Below are 25,704 nucleotides of genomic sequence, written 5' to 3' on the forward strand. Positions count from 1 at the left end.
AATATTACCCAGAACATGTATTTGTAAAAATTGTGTCTTTAATAGTATAAAATGATCAGTCTAATTATCAATACTCTTAAGGTACTGTAAGTAAGCTGTAGGGATGCAGCTTATTTAGACTGAATATTGTACTTCGCTGCATATGATACCTATTTGGCAATGTTCCAATGTATATTTTCAGGAGAAAATATTATGAATTCCAGCTTATATGTTGGCACACTGACCTGGATTTCTGCTAGCCATCCATCATATCTGGCAGCTACTGCATGACTGTATATAGCAATCTCAACAGGTTTGAGAGATGGAAATCAGGTATTAGCAGGGGATCAATCTGAAAGGTTGTGGTTTTAAAGATGTAACTAATCACAGAATAAAAATGGTTGCTTGAACAGTATATTTTTAAAAAGAGGTTACACGTGTCATGTGCAATAGATCAAGTTTAACTTTTTTTATCATAGAAGTGATTTTTTTAACACTATTCTATGGAATGGTTTCCCTCTCTTAAGTCTATTTGGATCACTTGAGATGAATTATCTCTCTATTCTGAGCTGGCAGTGACTGAAGGCACAAAACTTCAGGGAACCTGGAAAGGTTTTGCTTTCTAGGTGTTCCATCTGAGAAAAAGATGGAGAACCTTTATCATTGCACAAAGGTTTTAACTTTGCTTTCCGTTCAGCAGATTGAAAAATGCAGGAATCTTTCTGCTGTGAATGAATTAGATCCCATTTGTGGGAACAGATGGATCACCATATTTTGATCTGTTGTTTAATCTCATGCTAGTGAGATTTACATTGTACCTCAGAGCTCTAGAGGAAAGCAAGATCTTATTTTCCAAATTATCTACATAGAATTGATAAAGTTTGAGGTGTCTTAATATATGATGCTACAAAGGTTGATAAGAATTTAGGCTGGTTTGCTTAAAAATTCTTTATGTTAATATAGAATTTATATTAATGTTAAGCATTTTCCTAAGCATGTTCCATTTTCTCTTTATCTCAGTAATTCAAATGCAGTTGAATTTTAGGGATGATATGTGGTGACTAAAGATTTTTCTCAGTCTTACAGACATTTATTTGTTTCAGGTTATTTCCTCACAGGTAAACTGTAAACCATTACAAACAGCACTAAATTGCAGTCCCGTTCAAACAAGAAATATGCGAGGAGAACCAGCAAAAGGTGTACCTGTGATTTACACCAATCAGAGGGAGATTAAATCTAGCCACATGAGGTAGTGACAACAGTACATTCTGAGTTCTGTCACTGTAAAACCTGCCTACAAAGCTCAGCAATCACTTAGGAAATCAACACTTTGCATTTGAGGTCATGAGGAAACACTCTTTGGTGCTGGAGCACCTGGTCTTGTGGTCTAGGCTCAAAAATCAGCCAGACTAGGGATTGCCCTGGAAAGCACAATGTAGATTAGAATGTATATTCAGATAAACTGCTGCAAATTTGTGCTTGCAAAAAAAAAAAAAAATACATCATCAATGAGGATTTAATGCCTGGTTAAACCTGCAGCCTGACACTTGAGGCGTATTTAGGGAGGTTCTTATGGTTATGTTGGATTGAAAGGTGACTGTTCTGTCTGCCAGACACATCCAAAACATGAAAGAAATGTAGAGCCCGAATTGTTTTAAAATATAAAAGCATCCTTCCCTCGGTGTTGTAGAGGAAAGTTAGAGTTATGTGCTTTCAAAGCAAGTCAATCACAGAGTTAGGGATTGCTTGAAGGGAAAAAGCCCTGGTTTTGAGTCCTGAGTAAGTTGCCTGAGGTTCATCAGAGCAAGCTGTTTGTTATATGTATCTGCCATTATAATCATTTTTGGCAGCAAAATTCCATTTGCTCAGTGTTTATATTTCTGTTTTAAAGGCATCTAACTCCCCTTGCTCCCACATTAGTTTCAGTGGGAATAGTTGGTCATTTTGCTGTTTAACAATGCTATCTCTAAGTTTCTCCTTTCATGTGTCCCTCAATCTTTTATTTCTTGGTGTACTTCTGAATGGATGATTCCGGATACATGGACTTCAGGTGGATCCTGTTGCCTTTTGTCTCACTGTGCTGTGTCCATCACTGGCATGGTCTGTGGCCAGCCTCCCTGAATATTAAACAATTACATGAACAAATTGCATATCAATCATATGAACAATTGTGCCAATGCTAGATGAGTTTCTAGATGGGGATTCTGTGATTTCATCCTTCTCTCTGCAATAGATGCATGTTTCCTGAGCATGTGAGCTGGCACATGGAAAGCTTGCCCAAGTACTTCTAAGTAATCAGCCATACCAATTTGAAGTCTACATTTACATTTGAAAAAATGCAGTCCTGAAATGCTGTAGTATTTTGCATGTTATCAGTGTTTGCTTTCTTCTACATTTATTTCAAAGAATATTTTTTGACATATCTGTCATTCAGCCCTAAAAGGCCAGAAGATCAAGTGGGTCAAAGTTTCTGCTGTTTGGTTTTTTTGTATCTAATATTTATTTCTCCTCACCAGGTGATTTGTATATTGGAGGAGTGGCCAAAGAAATGTTTAAATCCTTGCCCAAGCTGGTGCATGCAAAGGAGGGATTCCAAGGCTGCCTTGCATCAGTTGACTTGAACGGACGCCTCCCTGACCTCATCTCAGATGCTCTCTTCTGCAATGGACAAATAGAAAGAGGATGTGAAGGTATTAAATATGCTGGTTTTCTTGTTTTTTGGTTTTTTATACATATATATATATCATAGTGAAAGCACTGTGCCAATCCTGCAGGGCTTTTTTGATATTTACACTCCATATATCAAGAGACTATATTTTACCTGCTTCTAATTGATCTTGCTTCACCCCTTCTTACATAAAGGCTGTTTTTTAGTATTATGGAGACAGGCATATGCCTGCCCTAAAGCACAGAGATTAATCTGAGAACGTGAGTTAACTTCAGAATGTTAAATGTAGGTTCCTTACTTCCCAGCAGCATGATTTTTTTTGCATGTGTTTTGTTTACTACTGATGTATTTTAATTAATGATAACAACAGTAACAATTAGCTTCAATGAAGTTCTTTATATCTTCATAACACTCAGGCATTAGTTAATGCTGAGACCTTAGCTAAGTAATTCAAATTTTAAAGCAGACATTTTGAGTTGGTTAATTCAAGGCTAATTTATGAAACTTTTTAATACCAACCTTCTATCTTCTGTATTTTTGCTCACCCCTTAGATTAGTATTGACATGAACCTTTCTATCTGAAATCAGTAGCAGACAAATATGTTTTATCTCACAATATTATTTCCTTATTGACTCATCTGGTATATCATGAAATTTAAGTGAGGACAGAATTAGAAGAAGTGTATTTCTAATTCAGGAATGTCAATCTCCAGCTATTTTTCCAGCTGTCATTTGATCCCACGTTATTTTTACTATGGTTTATGGAATAATTTGAATACATTTTCTGTCCCTGCATATCTAATTTATTCACATAATTCTGGATTTTGTGTTTATGTTCAATTTTCTATGTTCTCCCTTCTCTCAAGTGCCATTCTTCTCTGGACAGAAAAATGTGTAAATGACATTATAAAATCTATTTCAAGTTAGAATCTTAATGATTTTGATATCAAGTTTGTTAAGTATGCAAATTGGCATTGTAAAAATCCAAGGAAATCTGGGGGGTGTCTCAAGTTTCAGGAGATAAACCTTCCTGGTGGATAAAGTCTGTCTCCTCTTTTGTTGTGCCTACAGTGCATTTGGACATGTGCAACATTTTTGTTCTTTACCTGTTACTTTTAGTTAGCAATATAAGTTTTATTGTTAATACATAGAAACAGACACTAAAGCTATAGAAAAATAGAAGATGGGAATTTTGCATATGTCTTTCAGAAGTGCAAAAATATGTATTAGTTTGCCACTGAGTTTAGAAAATTAGATTCTGCTTTCTGAATGGTTTTAGCAATTCCATCCCTGCACCATCCCTCCAGACAGTCAAAGTATGTCTTAATTCCATTATGCATTTCATAGCTTCTTTTGAAATTATGTAATTTCCTAAATGAATTTTCTGTACTTCAAAGAAATAATGCCACGGGCCTGGTGTGTGAGTTCACCTTTTAAACCACTGGCATAACTCAGCTATCAGCGGATTTAATAAAGGTCCCAACAATTTAACAAAGGCCATAAAACTGTGGTCCTTTTTGGTAGAGGGTGAGTTTTTTCCAACACCAGAATCACCTGACACAAGAACCTGGTCAAACCAGATGTGCTGCCTGGCTCCCAGAGAACTGTCCCCTCAAAAGTTTTCTGCCTGCAGAAGGAAATCTTTAACAGCATGGAATGAAATATCCCCTTCCAACCTTTCTTGCAAGTTATCTCTTCCATCTCACCTGTTTGCTTCCAGTCCTCATGTCTGACCCATCTGTTAGTCTTTTGTTTGCAGACCATGAATTCAGATTTCCAAGAAGTGTTCTGCCACCTAAAATATGATTTAGGTCACTTGTGAATTCAGGTGCCTCCTAGGAAACCCTGGCATGCCTCAAGCTGCTCCTGCCTCTGCTGCTGTGTCCAGCCAGGATGTCTCCATCCTTGCAGAGCTGAGAGTTGTGCACCAATCCCACCTGCCCTGGAAGTCCTCTGAGACATCGGGTCCAAAGAGCTCAGGACATGGCAGCAGAAGTAATTTCAGAAGTGTTAGTTACCACCACTCTCAATCCCAAAGACAGCTGGTATATACCCAGTGTTAAGACATCAGGTTCTGCAAAATCTGTCCTGAGAAGTGAGGCACTTGGATTTGTTGTTTTTCAGATTTATGGGATTGAATTCCCCAAATTTCAGGTACATAAAAAAAAAAAAAAAAACCAAAAAAAAAAACCAAACAAATCTTTATTTTGCTGACAAAAAACTGTCAAACTCTGAAACCATAATGTACTTCTAATTAATTTTATCTGTTAGATTTTGTACTTAAAATATTTCTTTTTCTCAATAATCTGATGGCCATAAGTGCATTAAACATTTTGAGCCAAACCACCCATGGGATTACTGTGGCAAATTGGAAGGTTTGCCTTTTGAAGCTGCAACCGCAGAGAGAGATATCTCTATCATTGAACATGAAACATAATTTATACTTGGCAAAATCCACCTTCTTGACAAATTTTCAATAACTAGAACAGATAGAAGCTAACAGCTAGAAAGATAAATATGCTAACTAGCTCTTTGAATTGTTAATGGCAAACCCCAAAGCCAGGTTGTGTCAACACAGTTTTCCTGCAGTCAAATCAATTGTACTTCCTTTTCCCACTTAAAGTATGGTACAATCATAGTTTTTATCTCATTATAAGAAAAATACACTGTGTGTATATGTGCATGTATAATGCAATTTCTATATTATATGAACTACATTAAAAAAAATCACAGTATTAACATACATGAGATTCTTGGTGGTAAGATAAGAAATTTGTTTTAATAATATATTGTAAAACATCTATGTGTCAGTTTATAATGCTTATTATGATATATATTGCATGCAAGCCCTCACATAGGACAAATGTAAAGGAGATCACAAACTCAGGCAATTAAAAAGTCTGCAGTGAAGACTGAATAAATTAGAATATTTTAAAAATTGAATATGAATGAAGAAAAAGTGCTAGAGAAGGGTATGTTACAGTATTTTTAATAACTACCTTAGTAGTTCAATAAATAAATGTATATATAGGAAAATATTAACTTTTTAGGGTAAATATCATAGTATTTACCACCATTAAACAGTTGTCTTCTGTTCTTTAGGGAAAAAAATAATCCCACTTTTGCTAAAAGAAATGCTTATATGCAAGCTAGTCTTGATGGCAATTTTAGAATAATGACTAATATAGATAAGCCAAGAGTGCTAAGAATCAATTTAATTATAAAAAAAAAACCTCACTTTTTTAGCAAGATTCTATCTATATTTTTTTTCTAAATATGTGTTTTCACATGGACTTCTTAATGTGCCTACAGGGTCCTGCAGTTTATGTACTTTCAAGTCCTTGTGACTTCTGCTCTACTTTTGCAAAGATGAGGAAATTCAACATTGCATAACTAAAGTGTAAATAAATCCATGAATATATAACATTTAAACACCTACAGATATTTTCACTTCAGCTTTGTAAAGTTTCCGAGTAGCAGAATCTGGTGAGAAAAATTGTGTCTTGTCAGCTGCAGGATTCTGTCATTATAATCCTCTGCTCAAGAAAGGGTGATGTAATGCCCAAATGTCTAAACTTCTGGGCTCAGAACTCCAAAGGAAAATAAATCACTATCTATAGTGATTTGCCTGCTGTAGTCAGCTATAGATGGTAGTGCTTTATTATTATTATTATTATTGTCCTAAAGGGAGAAAATAGAAGAAGTAATAAATTTTCTAAGACAGGGATGCAGCGTACCCTGCCCTCCCTCTCAGTGACTTTGATGACTGTTCAGGTCCTGCTTCAGAGATTGAGCTGTGCCTCCTTTAAAGGAAGAGGCCATGGAGCTGACTTAAATCATATTGATATGGATTTCTTTAAAATACCAGAAGATCAAAAGAAAATCGCACACTGAGATATTTGAAGGTCTAATGGAAAAGAAGGGTTACGAGGATTTCTCTCTGGGGTGTGATTTTTAATTTATTTATGTAATCTTTGGACCAGCTTTGCCCCTTTATCATCAATGACTGACTGTGGGAATTTCAGACAGATATTGATGTGCCTCCCCCAAAACAATTTGGGACAATTTTGTAATGCCAGAACCAAATTTTTCCTTGTAGTGTGAAATGTGTGTGAGAGCTCATAGTAAACTGTAGTTCACGGTCTGTATTTCAGTCTTCATTCACCAGGCACAGAGAGAGGCTAGAAAAAGGCAGACCACAGAGGATGATGGTGCTAATTATTCTTGAATTCACTGTATCTGAACATGACAAAGGGCTAGTCAGGATTCAGCCATGCATTTACTCTGTTAATGCATTCATAGCTATCCAAGGAAGAAAAAACCCCACACTTTTAATTTTCCTCCATTACATGTCATCAGCTCAATTAACCATTATATTTCTAGTAAAATACTGGCAAATTACTGCTTTCTTATTTTGGCTTGCCTGAAGATTTATGGCTATTAGCATTAATTTGTTTGCATTATATGGCATTTCTTTCTCTCTTTAACAGCAGCATGCACTTTATTCTGAATGGTTTTTTTCTGTGTTTGCTGCCATTTCAATATTGCTTACTAACATTTACTATATTTTGCTTTTTTTTTTTATTTTGCTGACAAAGTTGCATTGATGAAAGCTGATTTGCAAGGTAGATAGCCCTGTGTGTATTGAACAAGACTGAAACCCCCAATGCACAGTTGGATTTCTGCAATAAATGCTCTGTACATTTCAGAACTAAAGTGTGTTATTTCGTTGCTGATTTTGCCTTTCACACCTCTAAAACAATGGGCTAAATGAACCTTCATTTTCCAGCATTGCTTGCATAAAGGCTTTCAGTCTTGAATATGTTTGTATAGTGATTGCTTTAGTGCTTTGATCATTCCTTTTTGAAATTTCTTTATATTTCAGTAGTCTAGTTATGATTCTCTAGAAATAGAGTAGCTTTGTTTTTCATGTGTATGTCACATTTTGGCATGCCAGTTCATTAGTAGTCTGATTTTCTGCATTTCCCCTTTTAGAAGGAACCTGCATGGGATCTCCAAAGCATGTGAATCAGTTCTTGTCAGCATTCCAGCCCAAGAATCCCAAACTGCTTTGAATTTCAGATCTAAAAAATTTAAAATAATTTGTGGGATTAATATAATATAATTAATAAAAATTGTAATAGTGTAGCTTCATTTTATTATTTCTTAAAACTTGCTTCATTTTTTCTATTTCATTATCCAGTCTTTCATATCCCAGAGTTTTGATTCCTGTGGCATCCGGCTTTGCTGTTTGACATGTATTTACAGGAAGAAATAATGAAGTTTTTAGACAACTTTTAGCCAGTTAATTGTCTGACACGGGATTAGCAAATAACTGACAACAAAGTTAACATTCCCATGTACCCGGAATAATTCTGCTTCTGTTTTGTGCAATCTTATGTGTCTGACATAGTGATCTTCCAACTAAAGCAAACCCCCCCCCTTGTAATGTTACATGCTGCTCCAAAACCAGTGAGTTTATGTGCGTTTGACTTGGTAACTCTTTGCTCATTTGATTTGAGATGTTGGCAACTACTCAGTGTGGCCCACTGGGAAGTACCTTTCTTTGGGAGACGAAGTGCAAGTCCTTCTTTGTGTGTTCTCATTAGGCCCCAGCACAACGTGCCAAGAGGATTCCTGTGCCAACCAGGGCGTGTGCCTCCAGCAGTGGGATGGGTTCAGCTGTGACTGCAGCATGACCTCCTTTAGTGGACCGTTATGCAATGACCGTAAGTACATGGAAAAATGTCCCTCTGAAAACCTGAAGTAACGTTTGAAGCAAGCGTCTAAAGCTTTATGTTGTTTTAATATTAGATATTTAACTGGGCTGGTCAACCCCGTGAAAATCTGTAAGGCTTGTGGTAAGAACAAAGAATATGCTTTATAAATTTTGGAAAATGTGCAGTATCAAACACAGGTAGAACTTGGTTTTGTTGCACTTGATTCCAAGTCCAGCATACTGATGGTTACCTGTTTGATGCAGTCCCTTTCCTGCCTAAATATTTCAAATGGACTTTTTTCCTGATTGAAAACACATTTTACATTTTGTTATCTTAATGTAGCACAATCACAAGGGCTATAATTACTGTGAAACAGTTGAGAAGGCTTATTATCTCCCTTTGTGGATTTCTTTAGGTGACACACTAAATATGCCAATAATAAAAGCATGCTGAGTATTTTAGTTCTTTTAGATTTCATCTGAAAAACACGCAGCAACCATCTGGTCTTCCAGGAAAAGCTTAAATGTGTCAAAAATAAGGGTCCTGATTCACCAGCTTCATAATGTAGTTTTATTCCAACCTAACCTTATTGATCTAAATAGAATTATGCAGGAGTAATGGTGGAATAATAATGGAGAGCCATAATGTTAAATGATAAAAGTAAGCTGCTGACTTTTGGGTTGAATTTATCACATTTGTAATATCCAAATGTTGCACATTTTTATACCCGTAAGAAGATTGAATTTCTTTAAGGCATTTTTATTTCTATTTGCATACATTTATCTAAAAAAAATTGCAGATAACAGCAAGTGTTGTATAACTACCTAGTCAAGTATTCTGTATTTTTCTGTCTTGTTCTGGTTCTCCACTCTAAAGCAAGGCATGCCATCTTGACAGACCCGAAACCAGCAGAATATTTAAAATTTGAAAAGCTGTGTGCTCAAACTGTGTTCATCACAGGGCTAGAAAATTAATTGTATGCAAGAGCTAATAATTTATTCCCATGAAAGTTCCTTAGTTTGAAAATTAGAGAAAGGATGAAAGGACTCATTCTGTTTCTCTGCAGTTGCTCTTATGGTAGAAATGAAATGTGGTATTGAAAAACTTTCAATGATTTGAGCAAAAGTTTGGGTTTACTTTATACATATTTGAGTTTGCACTTCTCAGCAATGTACATGATTAGTCATATTGCTAAACATAAGTTTTTTAAGTTTCATCCCCGTACTTACTACAAGAGAAAAGTGTTTCTGTTTTGCTTTTACATTGTTATTTCTGTTTTGTGATCTTTTGAGTTGTTTCAGAAGTAACTAAAACCTGTAAATAGAAGGTTGCAGATATAACATCTAGCAAAGGAGAAACTCAGTTTATAACTTTTAGTAGTAATTGTTGTGTGGACCTGGAATATTCTATTGATTATTTCTTCAAGTGACAGGTGATGCATAAATTTGGCAAAGTGATGAGCTTATTTAAGAAAGATATTTACCTGTGAATGCTCATTTATACAATAACATCATGGATTACACACAATTGCACATAAATGAGATATTTCACAATATGCCACATCTGATGATGGTAAAGGAGTCCTTTTAGAAGCTGGTTGCTAAAAATACTTACTTTATTCCCAGGAAAAAAAATATTTTAATTTTTTTGTTGTTGTTGTTGTTTTGGGGTTTTTTTTAATCACAAGCATGAAATATAAATTTATCCTCAATACAGATGTTTTGGAATAGAATGCAGAGTCTAGCAAATATAATATATTTTGTTTCTACTTTTTCTTGGCTCCTTAGATTAGTTCAGATACCAAAAAAAAATCTTCAAAGCCCATCTAATAAAAGAGAGTTTTTGTAGCGGTAAATGTGCCAGAATGGAGGAAAAAATGATGTTGTCAGTGTCATCTGCATGCTCTGAGCCTGCTCTCTGCTGTGTTTGGGAAGAGCATAATGGGATGAGAAATGACGAAATGTTACTACAGCTTTTGAAAAGTGGCCCAGTCTGCACGCCACAGACTAAACTTCATGGCACTGAAATAAGACAAATTCCCTTCATGTGAGGAAACCTTCCAGCGACAGGTCTGGAATAGCAGCTGTTTGTTGCTGAAAATGCATCCCCTTCAGGAAGGATGTAGGCACCTTCCTGAGCATCTTTCCATTGCAGATTGTGCGTGGAGCAGCGCTGGTTGACAGAAGCTCAAATTTAACCCAGTGTTGCTACTCAGGCAGGCCCTTGGCTCACTTTACAAGTGAATATACTGTTTTATATAAAATAGAAGGCTTAAGACATCGAAATCTCATAGACAGATTTTTTTTTTAGTCTCAAACCCCAGCAACTGACCACTTAAGTGTCAGTGGTAATAAGAGAAACAGTTAGAAGTACTTAGTCAGGGTGATGGTATCTCTATGAAAACACAGTTAGAAAGTGTGCCATTCTCGCCAAAATGCTGGACAGATGAAGGAGGAGGGAACAAAACAACAGAGAATAGGGAGTGGGTGTTCAGATGGGTTTTGCTCTCAGCCAGGATTTAACCCATCACACCTCACCTCTGTTTTGCTCCACGAGTTCTTAGGCGACATATCTAATTAGAAATTTCAGTGATAATGTTGCCAAGGTGAATGAGGAGCTGTCCAATCCTTCTGTTCCCAGCAGAGTCAGATTGTACAGATTATCTGGGTCCTCCACAAAGATGAAGGCTCCATAACCACTCTGGGAAACCTGTCATGGTGCTCATTCATCCTCACAGTACAAATCTTTTCCTAAAGTTTAAATTATATTTCATATATTTCTGTTTGTGCCTATTGCCTCTTGTTCTGTCACTGGGCACCACTAGAAAAAAAATTTGTCTTTTTTACCTCACATCCATCAGTTATTTCATGACGTTGATGGATCCCCACTGAGCCTTCTCTCCTGCCTGCACAGCCCCTGCTTCCTCACCCTTTCTTCATAGGAGAGAGCCCTTGATGGCCTTTGTGGCCCTTTGCTGGGTAAACACAAGTTTATTCCTGTGTTCTCACATTGTTCTTGCACTGGGGAGCCCAGCATGTGGGAGCAGTGCTCCAGATGCATCTCAGCAGCACTGAGTAGAGTGGAAGAATCACATCTCTCAACATTTCTGCAACATTTTACCAACAGCAACCAGAGTTGGGCTTTTTTTTTTTTTTTTTTTTTTTTTTTGCCACAAGATCACATTGCTGACCCACGTGCAACTTGCTGAGTATTGGGATGCCCATATCCCTCTCTGCCAAGCTGCTCTCCAGCTGGTCAAGCCCTAGCTCGTCCTGATGTGAGGGTTTATTCCTCCCCAGGTGCAGGATTTGGCATTCTTTAGGAGGTTCTTGTCAGTGCATTTCTCCAGTTTGTCGGCGTCCCTATGAACGGCAGCACACGCATCTGGTTGATCAACCACTCCTCCCTGCTTCCTATCATCTGCAATTTGCATAAATGTGCACAAATTACCCTGCTGCATTTGAGCTGATGCTTTCTGTGCATTTCCCATAGTAACCCCAGAGCATGAAGATCTGACATGCGTTGTTCCTGGGCTTTACAGTGCAAATGTTTCACTTGCATCATTCTCGTCTTAAATCCCCAAAACAGGAGGTGTGGAGGAAATAATGAAAAAAATGGTTTCATGGAAAGTGTTATAATACATTTCACTGTGCAAGATATTTCTTTAATTTTTGTGATAACACCTACATATTGCTCCTGTGCTGTTCAGTGTATTATTAGAGGTAAATATGTGGAAATGAAAATGAAAACTTTTTTTTTTTAAGTCCTCTCATAATGAACACCACTTGAGGCAGATTGTTTTCTCTCCTAGTCCAAGAGTGTCCTCTGTGTGTCTGCTAGGGAAGGAGGAGAAATTTAGGGAATGCACCTCTACAGAAAAAGAACTGGATCAGCTATTTGTAAGGCTATAGTTTTAAAAGTGTAGTCAGGAGCAGCAACTAAAAAAGTTGCAAATCTCAGTAGTCCAGTGAGTATGAAGTGCCTGTAGACCCTAAGCCTTCATGGTGGCAGAGGTGGGAACTTTCAGTGCGCTGTCTGCTGAAAGCTTTGACCCCAAGATGCTATCTGGTTAATTTTTTCTTTTGATGTAGTATGACACTTAGAGATTCGGGGCACCAATGCTCTTTAGGTGTGATAGATGGAAGTGTTACAGTGATTAATGTAAAGCTTGCAGTAGTGGTTTTTCCTACAAGTGCTATCATAAAGAGACTGTACTAAAAGGATAGTTAGTGGCTGTTCTTAAAAATGGATGCATGTCCAATGGGAAAATACATCATGAACATAGTAACCATGTCTAACAGCAGGTTATGTAGTGAAAGGTATCCTCCCAGGGAAGTCATCTTTTCTTTTATGTTTTTTTTTTTAATAAGAATAGGGTTGAAAATTACTCTGGCACAGCAAAACAAATCTATAAGAGATTGTCTCCTTTCTATAAGTTTGCATCTGTTTTTATTTGGGCAGTCTTTCAGTACAGCCTTATTAGTGAATGTAATGGTGTGTTTGTGGAAACAAATACTGCTATTATGGCATGGAAAATAGCAGACATAATAACATTGTCATATTGCATTAGTACACAAGTGTTCTGTGCCAAATTACAGGACAGCTTCAACACTGTCTGTTACCTTAAAGGAATAATGTATTGGTGTGTAGTCATGATAACACTGTGTCAACACTGGCACTAAAATCCACTTCTGAAGGTTTAGTGCTTCACCATGCAGTCTCTCCTGGCTAGGAATTCAACATTCTCAGTCACTGTAAGTATAAAACTCTTTTTAAAAGGTTCTTTTATTTTTTTTTTATTGTTTATCAAGAAAAAACTCCAAAGCCCTAATTTAAATGGATAACTCTGTCAGCATTATCAACATGGCTTCACAAAAAACATTTAATTTTTTAATTTTTTTTTTTTAATTACAGATATACCTTTCAGCTAAGACTTTACCTGTCTTTGCCAGATTAAACTCCAAGTGTGTCTTGGCTTTTGTACCGCCCTTTTCTGCAGTGGGGGCTGAAACATGTATGTTTCCAGCAAAACAAATCTAATTATTTCACATTGAACACATTGAATAGTGGTTAATTCTGACTGTTGCTGAGGATATTAGGAACAAGATGCTGTAAAAATACTTTAGTTAAAGTTGATGAGAGAATTCAATATTAGAGAATTTGATAATAACAATTTGAGAAAGAACTGAATTCTCTCTTCATTGTAGTGTTTGGAGAGTGTGTTAAGTAATACTGAGGTACAATTTGAATCACAAAACTTCTAAATATTGGGTCAGCATTCAGCATTAAATGAGTGGCCTTATAAACACCAGCCACCTTCACTGAAGAGCTCAGATCAAAACAAGAACACTTTCACACTAAATGAGACAGGAGTCTTATTTTCTGGGAATATGTAATTAGTGAGTGTATAATAGCCTAGATGCAAGGCAGGTAGTTCAGTATTGCTCACAGGCATATGTGGATATCATGAGGCTTGCACTGTTTAATGTTTTCAATGTGTGCATGCACCTGTGAAAAAAATCACTCGCTATATTTATAGTGTATAAAAAAATGACAGTATTTCTTATTTTCTCTTGTGTTTGCCACAGAATTTTTGCAATCTTGTGAGCTCTTGTATGGTGTTGAGAATTTGGTAGTCATTTGCCTCTCACAATGTCTTCCTTCTCCTGGATTGCAAACCAGGTGATGCTCACTTTGTATTATCAGTCTGCTATAGCACAAAGGATGGATTTAAATAATTTTGCTGCATGTATTTCCTTCTCATTTATCAATAAATTTAACTGTTATGGATAGTGCATCTTTTGGACCTTTTGACACCTAGAATGTGAGATCTATCTTAATGCTACTTTTGTAAGCAGGATATATACAAATAAAGAAGGTTAATTAATCCAGTGACCAAAAGCTAAACTAGCCATAATGTCCACTCTCAGTAGTACTTTCCAAAATAATATTACCTATTCCTGGCTGAGACTTTGTAGCTCCTAGCTACCAATAAACACATAACCTGCTATTGAGAAAAGGGATAGGAAATTCCTCAAGTGTACTTTAAAACACATTTGATTTTCATCTCCAGTAGCTGAGAATGGTAAAGATTTGTCCCTGATAACACACCAGTCTAAATGCTTCATATGATTATTTTGCCACTGAGACCCACTTTACACATGAGAAATAAATGTAGCTGTGCACAAAATTACAGTGCAGGACAAGATGGTGGAATGAACTAATTGAAGAAATCTCAATTTGCTCAGCTTATCTTTTCTGATATGTCACTACCATGAACATCTGGAATTTCTGATGACAAATAACAGTGGTCTAATTTGTATAAAGTTCAAAGGAAGTAGGACTTTACACACATCTTGAAAATGCAGAGAAGTTGAGGTGTTTGGGAGAATTGTAAAAAGTGCAAGGAAAGTGTTTCCTGTGGCTGTCTACCAAAATTACTTTTTTTGTTGTTGTTTTTTGTTAGAAACCTAATCAGGATGGATTTCACCTTGAGCTGTTGGGCCCCTGTGCTATTATATGGCAGCACATGGTGCTTCAGGGAGAACTACAGAGATTGATGCACAGATGACAACATTTTTTCAAGCCTTTATTGTCCCAAATCTGTTAGGTTTTTTTTCCTCCACTCTTTTATGTGGGTCTTGCAGTATGTAAGTTTGGAAGTATGTAAATTTCAGTTTTTTGCTAAGATATATCAGTCTATTAATTATGTAAATGAACAGGCAAAGTTTCTTGACAGTCTGAAAACTAGTTTAAGGAATTTTTTTTCTTGTTTACATTCAAATTCTGGAGTCAGTTCAATGAGCTATCCATTCCTAAAATAGTTCGGGAATTTCCATTTTCTTAAATCTGTTGCAAGCTACACCTTTAAAAAATGAAAATCTAAATAACAGCAAGTGTTTGGCAGTCACTGTAGAAACTCTTTTGTGCAAGAATACTTCTAGCAAAGAGTAGCAAGTAAAGTATTAAGTGGGATACTTGGTGCAGAAAAATCCAAAAAAGAACTTTCAAGGTAATCAAAATACATTGGTATAGTTGTGCTCGTAGCTTAGAAGCAATTATGCAACATTTCTGGCCTACTCAGGGATATTTTTTTTATTTCACAATATTAAAAATGGAACATAGTGTCAGAAAATTGCAAGCTTCTCTCTGCCTCTGGAGGAATCAAGGGAGTAATTAAATTGGATTTTGGTATGTCAATAATATCTTTCTCTTATTAATGGCATAATAATTTTGTAAATCAAATCCTAGAAGTGTTTCCAGTGTCATAAAGGTGAAAATGATTAAGGGTTAATTAAATATATTCTCATGGAACTAAAATTGTTCTGTTGGGTATCGTTAGATTCCTTTCTCTAGAACTTTCAATTATTACAATTTAATGGCATATTATGTACAGTTCAGACCTGAAATTTGTATAGCCAAAAGCTCTTCACAATCATAAGCATACTGGTCGAGTGCGGTCGTTATTCCTTCTCACAGATTTCTCTGAACATCCTAACAATATCATATCTTAAAATCAATTTTATGTACCTGGTTGTTTTCTGAGCTAGATTAATCATTCTGCATAGCACAGTTGGAAGTTTTAGCTCTGGAATGATGTCAGTCGTTCATCTCGAGCAAACCCCCCAAAAAGGCAATGAGTAAGTGCTAACTTTTTTAATAGATGACAGCTGCAGGGGTCAAAGATGGTAAGAAAGAGGATGAAAACCTTTCCCAAGCAGAGTCTTCTATAACCCATAGCATGAAAATAGCTCAAAGTGTGTATGGAGAGTTCGGTAATGAATGTCTATTTAATGTGTAAGGTATTTAAGCACAATGGCACAACGGTGCTTCAGAAAGATAAAATTATTCAGTTTTTCTGAAGTCTCTACAACAGGACTGAGGTTGCTAAGGCAACCTGTTCTTCCTCAGCATGTGCTCTGGCTTGACAGCTGCATAGGTGGGTTACATTCAAAGTAACTCCACACATATGAGGCATTCCTGTGCTCATTGCAAAACGAGATTTTGTCAGTCTCTTGACACAGTCTTCCCTGTGCTCATTTTAGCCAGATTCTGCAGAAGATTTAGGCACAGAAAACCTTTCTGTTAAAAGCAGAATACAGAAAATGCCCTGACTCTGATCTAGGTAAATTGAGGTGTTGCAGAGTCCAAAATAAAGGCACAGGAAAGGATGCATTATACAGACATTTTTACAGCTTTCATGATTTTGTTCCCATGCAGCACAACAGACATTGCACCTGTTTTGGCCATTTTAGGCCTTCCACTCCACTTGAGCAGCAGTTACTCTAAATGAAATATCCATATTTTTAGCATGTACATCTATACGGGTGCTTATTCTCTCAAGGTCACCTGCAATGTTCAAGATCCTTCAATGTTTTATTTAAACTGAGCCTTATGAATCTTGTGTACTGATGTGTTTGGAATTCTTTGTAGCCATTTTCTGATCAGGTGTTCTAGGATATTATGAAAGAAGGTAACAGAGTAATAACAGTATGAAAAAAATACAGATGGAAGCAATGCTCCTAGGACTGAAGGAATCTTATGAGGTTTTTTTTTTTGTCTGGTTTCTTGATGAGGGCAACTGCAAAATGAAGTCCCAGCCTGGGGAAAACCACTCTGTATTAAAAGCAGTCAGTACACAGGCTGGGTACTGGAAAGCTGGAAATGTAGAAAAGAGGGCGAAGAACAGCTAAAGTGAAGCTGTTTGCTGTCCACAAACCCAATTAAAAGTCTGTGTTAAGGATGCATGTCAATTTTGTGGTAATTCTCAAGGAATGATCATGCTGCTAAGCTTTATGTTATCACTCTCCTTTAATGAAGCCACACTTTGAATTAAAAGCAGACATATTCAGAAGCACATCATTTCACTGTAAACATCCACACACTAAAAGACACTTAAAATGTATGATATGCAATATTCAATGTCAAAGTGCATTAATATTTACAGATACCATTTGCAAATCGTCTCAAACTCAGAGTCTGTCTTGCCATATAAGGGAGTTCTCACTACAGAATGTTTTGATGTTTTAAAATTCTCTCTCTCTTTTAAATACTGTGAATCTTAAGAAAACTTCTAATCAGGTCAATGGTCTGATATTTAGACAAGATAGATGCCTTCTAGCAGCGAACTGAAATTCAGATACAATTTGAGTCTCAAATCACCAGGGAATTACTTGATTCAAATATGTGGAAATCCAAAGTCATATAGAGGGTCATGGAATTTTCCCTCTCCTTCAAGTATTAAACCCGATCTCGAAAGTAAACCCAGAAATTTTGAATTTACTTGAAATTCTTTCTACTCTCTTTTTTTTTTTTTTTTTTTCGCTCTTTATTCCATCTTCTGGTTCACCAAAACATGTTAGCTTGGCCTTAGGTTGATTGTGGTTATGGATTTTCTTCTGATCTAGTAGCAAGAGTGGCTCCTCAGCTATATTTTGATTTAGTGCTGAGCTCCAGTCTTTCCTCTTTCATTCAGCCTTGTCTTTTTTTCCCTGCTAAAAGGATGGGGACACATTTTAATAGGTTTCCTTTTGTAAACCCTGGGGGGAAGTCTTCATAGGAGGAAATATTCAAAATGATAGTATCTCTGTAATTGAAAGCACTACCAGGAATAAATGAAAAATGTTTCCAAATTAGATGGACCAATAGTGGCATGTCAGATAAAGTTCAGATACTTTCAGAACTGAGTAGATTAAATTCCTGTACAACTGAGGCCTGAACAGTCTTTAAAATCATAATTTGGGAGACATGTTAAAGAGCAAACATAATCCTATTTCCCCCTGAAATTCTACCCCAAAGATTTTCTCTTTCTTGCCTCTACCTGCTACCGACCTGTAACACTAGTGATATTTAATTTGAGCTACTTAAAGCAGCTTTACTGGGATGACAAGAAACTTCAAAGAAAGCTTGTGTGGCTCCAACAAATGCACAGGGCCAAGAGATGATATTTTCTCTGAAGATTAACCTTTTCCTATGTATGATACTGTACACCAGGCAACAGAGAAAAGCTGATTCATAAAACCGTAACAAAAATGCAGTGTATTGTAGTTTCAGATATGTAGAAAAGATATTTCTTTTGGCTTTTTCTGCACTGCATGGGTTTTTTAACTGGTTGATCAGATGATAAATAAGATGTCTAAGGAATTGCTTCAGCTTGTTTCTTAGCCCAGTTTTCTAGGAAGAATGAAGTCAGGGTTAAGGTTATGGTTATGTTGTAAAAAATACTATTGAATTTAAGTAATCTGGAAAATCTCAGTTTTGAAAGTCAAAATTGGTGGGTCTTTACATTTAGAGCATGAACATCATCTTAAGTAGAAACATTAAAAACCTCTCGCTCCCTTATAATGAAACCCTATATAGAAGCTCTCTAAGAGTAGGAATTCTAATTTTTTGGGGTTTTTTTTCCAGTTTCTATAAACTTTTTTCCCATGTACCCTCCAAAATGAGGTTGTTGGTGGACATATAATGGCAAAGATACTTTTAAGTCACATTGTGTAATTCAGCCGCACCAGCACAACTGTAGTGGCTTGAGGGGGGGCAATTTTGGAGCAAATTTCAGACCTGCAAACTTCTTAGGCCAGCTCTGAATCCTAAGCCAAGTTCTTGGAGAGCTACATCTTCTGCTTGATATGCCAGAAGTAATTAGTGTGGAGAGGGCATGCTGGAAACAGAGGTTAATATTTCTCAGTTTGTGCCATACTAAGATATTGATGTGTAAATATTGGTGGAGTTGTGTGTTAAACAGCATTTAAAACTGGAAGGCTTAAGCAGGAAGGAGTAAGAATGTGGAAGGCTGTAGGGAATCATAGCATGGCTACAGGTGTTGGCATTTGTACAGCCTTAGCTGATAAATTTTGGACAATTCTGGGTAGTTTGAAACAAAGTTCTAAGTGATCTTAAATATTAAGTATTAAGCCTTCCAATTTTTAAGAGTAATAGAAAGTGTGGGGAAGGAACTCCACAGGATAGCTCTACACAAGCCTTTGTACATGCTTAGGTTTATTTAAACTGAAATATGGACCGGTGAGAAGCACCTATACATTGGTAAACACTATTCCCTAATTCTAATATGTATGTTTATGTGAGTTAAAATATGAAAAACTTACAGAATTATAAAAGTTGTCTCATATGAAGACAAAAGCTTCTAGATTAATATACTCTCAGAGACAATTAAAATCATTCCTTCATTGTTAAATGATTCTGAACAAATCTTTTTTTCATCACTCTGTTAGAATATAGCTGTTTGGTTTGGGTTTTTTGCTTTGTTTTTTTGGTGGGTTTTTTTTGTTTGTTTGCTTTGTTTTGTTTTTTGTTTTTGGATAAAAAAGGGAGGGGTCCAATAACCATGGCCCAATAACAATATTTGAAAAAAAATTTTTCTGACTTAAGATGTCTTCCTAATGTGAAATTCTTATCTGAGTTTCTGGGATTGCTGACAGTGTGAACAATTTGTCTATTTTCTTTTTCCTGCTTCGGGATGAAAAAGCTATAAATCCAAAGGTGAGGTTTAATACAAGTTGCACATTGCACGTGTTCAGTTGTGTGAAAATCCAGGCATTTCATTAGATTGGCTTGTTTGACTTGGAAGAGCCTTCATCACTGTGGGCAAGTCAGATTGATAAAAGGAGTAACACACAGCCCAGAAGTCCCTGAAGACCTTCAGGATTTAAGCTTCATCTGCTTTTTAATCCTAACATCCTTGATTATTCCATGGGATGGTGTGGTTTGGCTCCTCGAGCTGGCAGGTGTCAGCAGTCCCGTGATTGCATCTCGGCTCTGTGTTGCCAAGGCACAAAGGAGAGCCATGGTAATCCACTCCACTGGGGTTGCAGAAGTCACTGCATATTTCCTGTGCTTTTAGTACCCTAAATCCCATCCTGACATCCTACATCTCCTTAAGTTTTATACATATATGTTTAACTTTTGAAGAAAGTAGCATAAAATAATAATTAGGCTTCATATGCCACTCTGCCACAGAGGGCAACAAAAATGTCTAATGATCATGAAGAATAAATGGTCCTGTCCAGGCTGCCTCTTTTTTCTTTTATTTTTTTTCTTTTATTTTTTTTGCCAAGTCTTAGCTATTTAATATATGTAAATTATTTAACCTACACTTGTCCTTAAAATATGATTGTGTCATCATTTATGTTCACTTTAAATCAGCTTTTAAAAGGAAAAGATTTAAAGATTTGCAATGACATTTATTTCTACTGCCATCTGTGCTCCAAAACTTCTATTTATTAGTATATTTATTCCATTTAGATATAATGTGATTTATCTCTTCCCTCATCTTAGTAAACATTTAGGTTGTAATTCTGTAGCTATTTATGACTGGACTTGAGGCTGTTTTCAAGCACTTTGAAACCGTTATTATTTTTTCCTCTTGGAGTGGCATAAAAAGGCCTTAAGTCAAAATCCAGTATATCTCAAGGAAGCCAGAGTAATTACCTTAAGAAGATAGAATGCAATAGCATTGGCAGAACAGGAAATATCCCCTCTGCCCCTGGCCTCCAGGACAGCAAAACAGTTCAAGGACAGTGTGGACTCAAAAAGGAGATTTAAAGTTTTTTTCTGGCTCTGACTTTGTAAACCTGGGTCATTACTGGGATTCTCAGGTATGCTGCTGCTCACCACCCACAATGGCTCTTCTGCCATCCTGCACAGGCAGGATGAGTTTGGGACTCATTCCTGGAGGACATGAGTGGGACAGAAGTATACTCTTTTTATGATCTGTTGTTGTGTTGGATACAGAAAGCGATATCCAGCAGATTGAAGAGTGTAACTTTTAAAAGAAAACATGTCAGACATGTAGAGGACATGTAAGAATTAACATAACAGTGGACACTTTCATCTACTTCAAACTAGTAACAATAATTAATATCTTTTTGAGAAAAATAACAAATATATAATTATATTTGAGGTCTGAGTTCATTAGTGATAGATACACTTGGAAATGGTGATAATAACAAAATATTTATTCATCTTCAATGCCTATTTTTATGTGCACTTTTTTCTGTACCATGATGTCTGTTCATATTAATGTTTGGGAGAGAGATCAATGAATTTATTTATGAGAACATATTTATCAATTCTGCAGATGGCAAAATAAGCAAGCAATAATATTGTGGCTATCATGATTAATCATCACCTCTGAAAACTCTTTCCATTCAGTGCTGATATTTGCCCTGTGTTTATGCTGGGATTAGTCAATTGTAAGGGTCAGATTGAAAGCAATTTCTTTGCTGATTTTAAAAGGAGGAAATAATTTTTTTCTACCTATCTGAGTGTCAGTTTGCCTTGAGTAAACTAAAATGCTCCAGAATAGAGACTAGCAATTGCAAATTGCACCTCAAATGTCATGCTACAATATCAATATTCCTGGCATGGATATGCACATATATATTTTAATGTTTGTTGTTTTTCACATTTTTGACACATGAGGTTCAATTTCATATGTTTAAATTGGGAGAGATTAATTTGGTGATCAATTGGATGTAGTAAAAACTCTTCCTGATATTACATTTTCTTCATTTTTATATTTTCTTAAATATTTCCAAATCTCCTTTTCTTTTTGGCATCCTTCAGTAACTTTGTTCAGGGGTTGAATACTGCCATGATGGAATTTTTTGATAAAACTGTGTTAAATTCATTGGAACCAAGGTGGATTTCTAAGAGGCAGCTATCTTTGTAGACAGCCACAAGTTCTATCTCTGCCTAATGAGATCCAGGCCCTCATGGCTCTGAAATGCTCAGTTTTCTGTGCTGAATGTGCAGAGCCTGTGCCTGACTGGGGATCTGCTGTGTAGCTGTATAAACCATGCTGTGGCATAGGGCCATTATTAAATTTACTGTACGCTCCTGTGGTTCCTGGCAGTGCAGCCTCGTCTGCTGAGATGCTATTGAAATCAGCTCCTCAGGCAAAACATCCATTAAACTTTCTTCTTGAAAGGAAAAAAATCTTCTGCTAATTTGCTGCAATTTATGTTTGCTTTGTGATTCTGCAGCCGAGCCTGTCAATGAAACTGTGCTAATCATTAGGAAGCTGGTGCCTGTATGCATTCAGACATCCTACAACTACCACTCCTTAACTACAACAATATTCCACAAGGCTTTGGTTTTATTTTTCTAGCATGGTTAGAGCCTTATGGCATATGATTTTGCAATTTTTTTTTTTGCACCATAAAAATCCTTGAGTGTTTTGTTTGCTGAAATAACTGTGCTTACAGTACTGTACTTTTTCCTTTTATATAGTGTAGTTTAATGATAGAAAATGGGTGTCTCACAGATAAAATTACGTACTGCTGCTATTATGTCCTGTCTCTAAGGCTTAAGCCCTGTAATCTTTTAAAAATTGATCATTAGTTGCTTATCTTCCCTAATGTTACTGTTGACTAAAAATTTGGAAAACACTTAAATTATAAGGAAAAGAAAAAATAATAGGAGATGGTGGGTAGCGCTTTGTGGGAAAGCCATTAGAAATAGAGAGTGGGTAGGAGAAGCATTTCTTATAAAAGGTTTCAAGACCCCAGAAATCTAAGATGAAAAAAAAAAATTAACTGTGTTAACATACTGGATTGATTTTTTTTTTTTAATTTTTTTATTCTGGAGACATAGAGAGGTTTGTGGACCCTCTGTGAACCTGATCATCTCATTCATCTCATGCAAAAAGCTGAAGCTCCATTGAGATTTTGAGTAAGCGGTTTCCATTCCATTGGACTCTTTTTCATACTTGAAATCTGTGGTTGTGTTGCCCACCTGACAAACTTAATACTATAAAATTAATCCAAAACTACTCTAATTTCCATTCTGGAGAAAATGAAAAATTCAAGAGAGCAGTGCTTTCTATTGATATTTTAGGATTAGTTTGACAATACGTAAATCTTCCCCTCATTCTTGCAAGTGCAGCAATGTGTTTATATCGGTCACATGTTTGTTCAAACAGAATTTTCAGGTGAGTTGATTGTTCAAATTCATATCAGTGTCTAGGATTTGGTCTAGTGTTTGAGTCTGCAACAAGGTGAGCTATCATGTACGTGTTAAGAGTTTGTGTAACTCATACCCTGCTCGTTCCCTACTTGTTTCTAAATCCTAGAAAGAGGCTGAGAGTAACTTGTGCTGTCTGAGGCAAGGAAATTTTACCTAATAAATTAGCAATTCTCTCACTAAGCCATTTCAGACTCTCTCACAACATGCTCTATTTCATGTTATTCTGCTGTGATTTTTTTTTTTTCTCATTTTGATCTTAGTTTCATGATTAGATCAGAGGTTTTGGTATGCTGGGGTAAACTCATGATCCAACTCAATCACTTTTCGCTATTTGTGAGACCAGATGTTTCTGGTGAGTGCTGGAATGGTTGAGCTCATCGTTAGGAAACATTGACATTTAAACCCTCTTTTTACCTTTATTCCTGGGCAAGCTCTTGTTTCTTAACCAGTGAGATCTCTAAAGACATATATGAAAGTGAAGGGTATGTAGTATCACATATTCTGATCTCACATTTTGGTGAGGGGCAAGGTGGAGGTGTACTGCTATGTTTTACAGCCTTATCAGAATAATGCCAGACCTTCATGTTGTTTAATCTCTGTTTAAAACTTCCATTAATCCTGGGTTTAAGTTTCTAGCATACAAAATTTGATGCATGTGATGCCACAAAATTTCTGGATATTTTAATTAAATGCCATTTCTCTTAAGCATTTTAGGATTTAGCAGTGTTGACTCTGTGCTGAAATTTCATTTTGCTTAGAATTCAGTAGCTATGATTATCAGGGTACAATTGCAGCCTTACTGCTCTCTGGTAAGGATGGGAAAATTGCTTAGACTGAAACGATTTGCAAATTTCTGCACATCAAGGGGTTGCCTGCCAAGATTTTGCTTTTCACAAATGTGAATCTCTCACAGTGGGAACACACACGGGCAATTGCTCTCCAAGAGATGCTTTATTCTCAAATTTGCTTTCCCTAGCTTGAGGCAGTTTCATGTCATCTCCAGGTGCCTGTTGTGGGCAGCTCCATCTGACCATCTAGAGCATCGTTTTTAGGTAATTTTGCATCCTTGTGAAACTTGTTAAAAATCCATTTCAGAGACACATTCTGTGCTTTCCAGGTAGCACAGCTTGCTGAGCTGGCAAGGAAGAGCATGTTTGTATGTATCTCTAAAAGATGGATTGGAAATCACTGAAAGACTAAAACAGCAGGATGCTGGAGAAGAACGGAGATGACTCTGTATGTATGGTGTCCCTACCTAGAGACAGGTGACTTTCAGGGAGATCAAAAGATGCTGTTGATCTCAGGCAGCCTTCTGTAAACTGAGGGGAGAATATAAATTTAAAAGTGCAGACGTGTGCTCTGATGTGAGGTGACTGAAACCCGCCTTCGGCCTTTGTAATTTAAGGCTCATGACCTGTGGAGCACATTTTCCCATGGCTGCATTCACAAGAGAGAAAGAATAACTGATTTTTCTTCCTTTTATCCTTCCCTTCTTCCACTTAGTTTAAAAAAAAGGAACAACAAGATAAACAGCTGAGCAAAACCCCCACACTGCTGTCTATATTATGGTTATCTTCTGGGCGTAAATGTTGAAGTTGGAGGTGATAAATTTGAGAGTGATCTAGGAGAAAAAGAAAAAAAAATCCAAACCATTGTAATGATGACCTTCTGGAGTGTATAGGAAACATCAACGAAAACACAAACATCAAAAGGTCATTGCCACAAAAAGGAGCCAAATTCCATACTTTAAAAGATTCCACAGAGGGCAAATTCTATAAAAAATCAGTAAATTTGCTTCCATGTCAAATCATCATTCTGATCATACAAATACTAAGATAATGTGTCTTGGTTTTATGTTGTCTAATAGCACTAGGGCAGCACTTGTTGCTGCTGTGTCTTCTGACTTCATTGCCACCACGTGCCATTGCTGCTTGGGTTTAGAACTAGAGGAAATGTGAATTTACCCACCTGAGTGTGACCTCTTAGTACACATTAGTACTAGAGGTCGGGTTTTTTTTCAGACCATTCTGCAGAAAACATGAAGCTGACAATGGCTTCTAAGTAGCAGATGAAGAGTATATAAAGAAGGTATTTTAGGGACTGGTGTAACAAACCAGAGAACACAAAGCTGAGGTGGCTGGACATGCACAAACCCTTTTTTATTCCAGGGACACATAGCTGATGACCTACAACTACGTCCATATTGCCTTAGGGAAAAACAGGCAGACAGAGAAAGTCTCTAGTGGCCAGCAGGAAGGATTGTGATGGGTGTCCCCTGTGGAGCATCCCTTCCTGGGCAGCCTGTTCCAGGCAGCAGGGAATGACGTAATGTTGACAACCACGATCATCTTT

The 25,704-nt window shown here is 36.6% G+C and overlaps 1 protein-coding gene across 10 annotated transcripts in view; it reads left to right on the forward strand.

Annotated features, from left to right (window-relative positions):
• The window catches only part of NRXN1 (neurexin 1), a 672,393-nt gene that overhangs the window by 328,695 nt on the left and 317,994 nt on the right, over window positions 1–25,704 (forward strand). For all 10 annotated transcript variants that reach the window (XM_041424058.1, XM_041424060.1, XM_041424063.1 and 7 more), the window contains 2 exons: window positions 2,496–2,669; window positions 8,257–8,376. In XM_041424058.1, coding sequence (XP_041279992.1) covers window positions 2,496–2,669; window positions 8,257–8,376 — 294 coding nt within the window. The remainder of the gene's footprint in view (window positions 1–2,495; window positions 2,670–8,256; window positions 8,377–25,704) is intronic.

Source organism: Onychostruthus taczanowskii, unplaced genomic scaffold (genome assembly GCF_017590055.1).
Source record: "Onychostruthus taczanowskii isolate IOZ18803 unplaced genomic scaffold, ASM1759005v1 scaffold80, whole genome shotgun sequence".
Lineage (NCBI taxonomy): Eukaryota > Metazoa > Chordata > Aves > Passeriformes > Passeridae > Onychostruthus > Onychostruthus taczanowskii.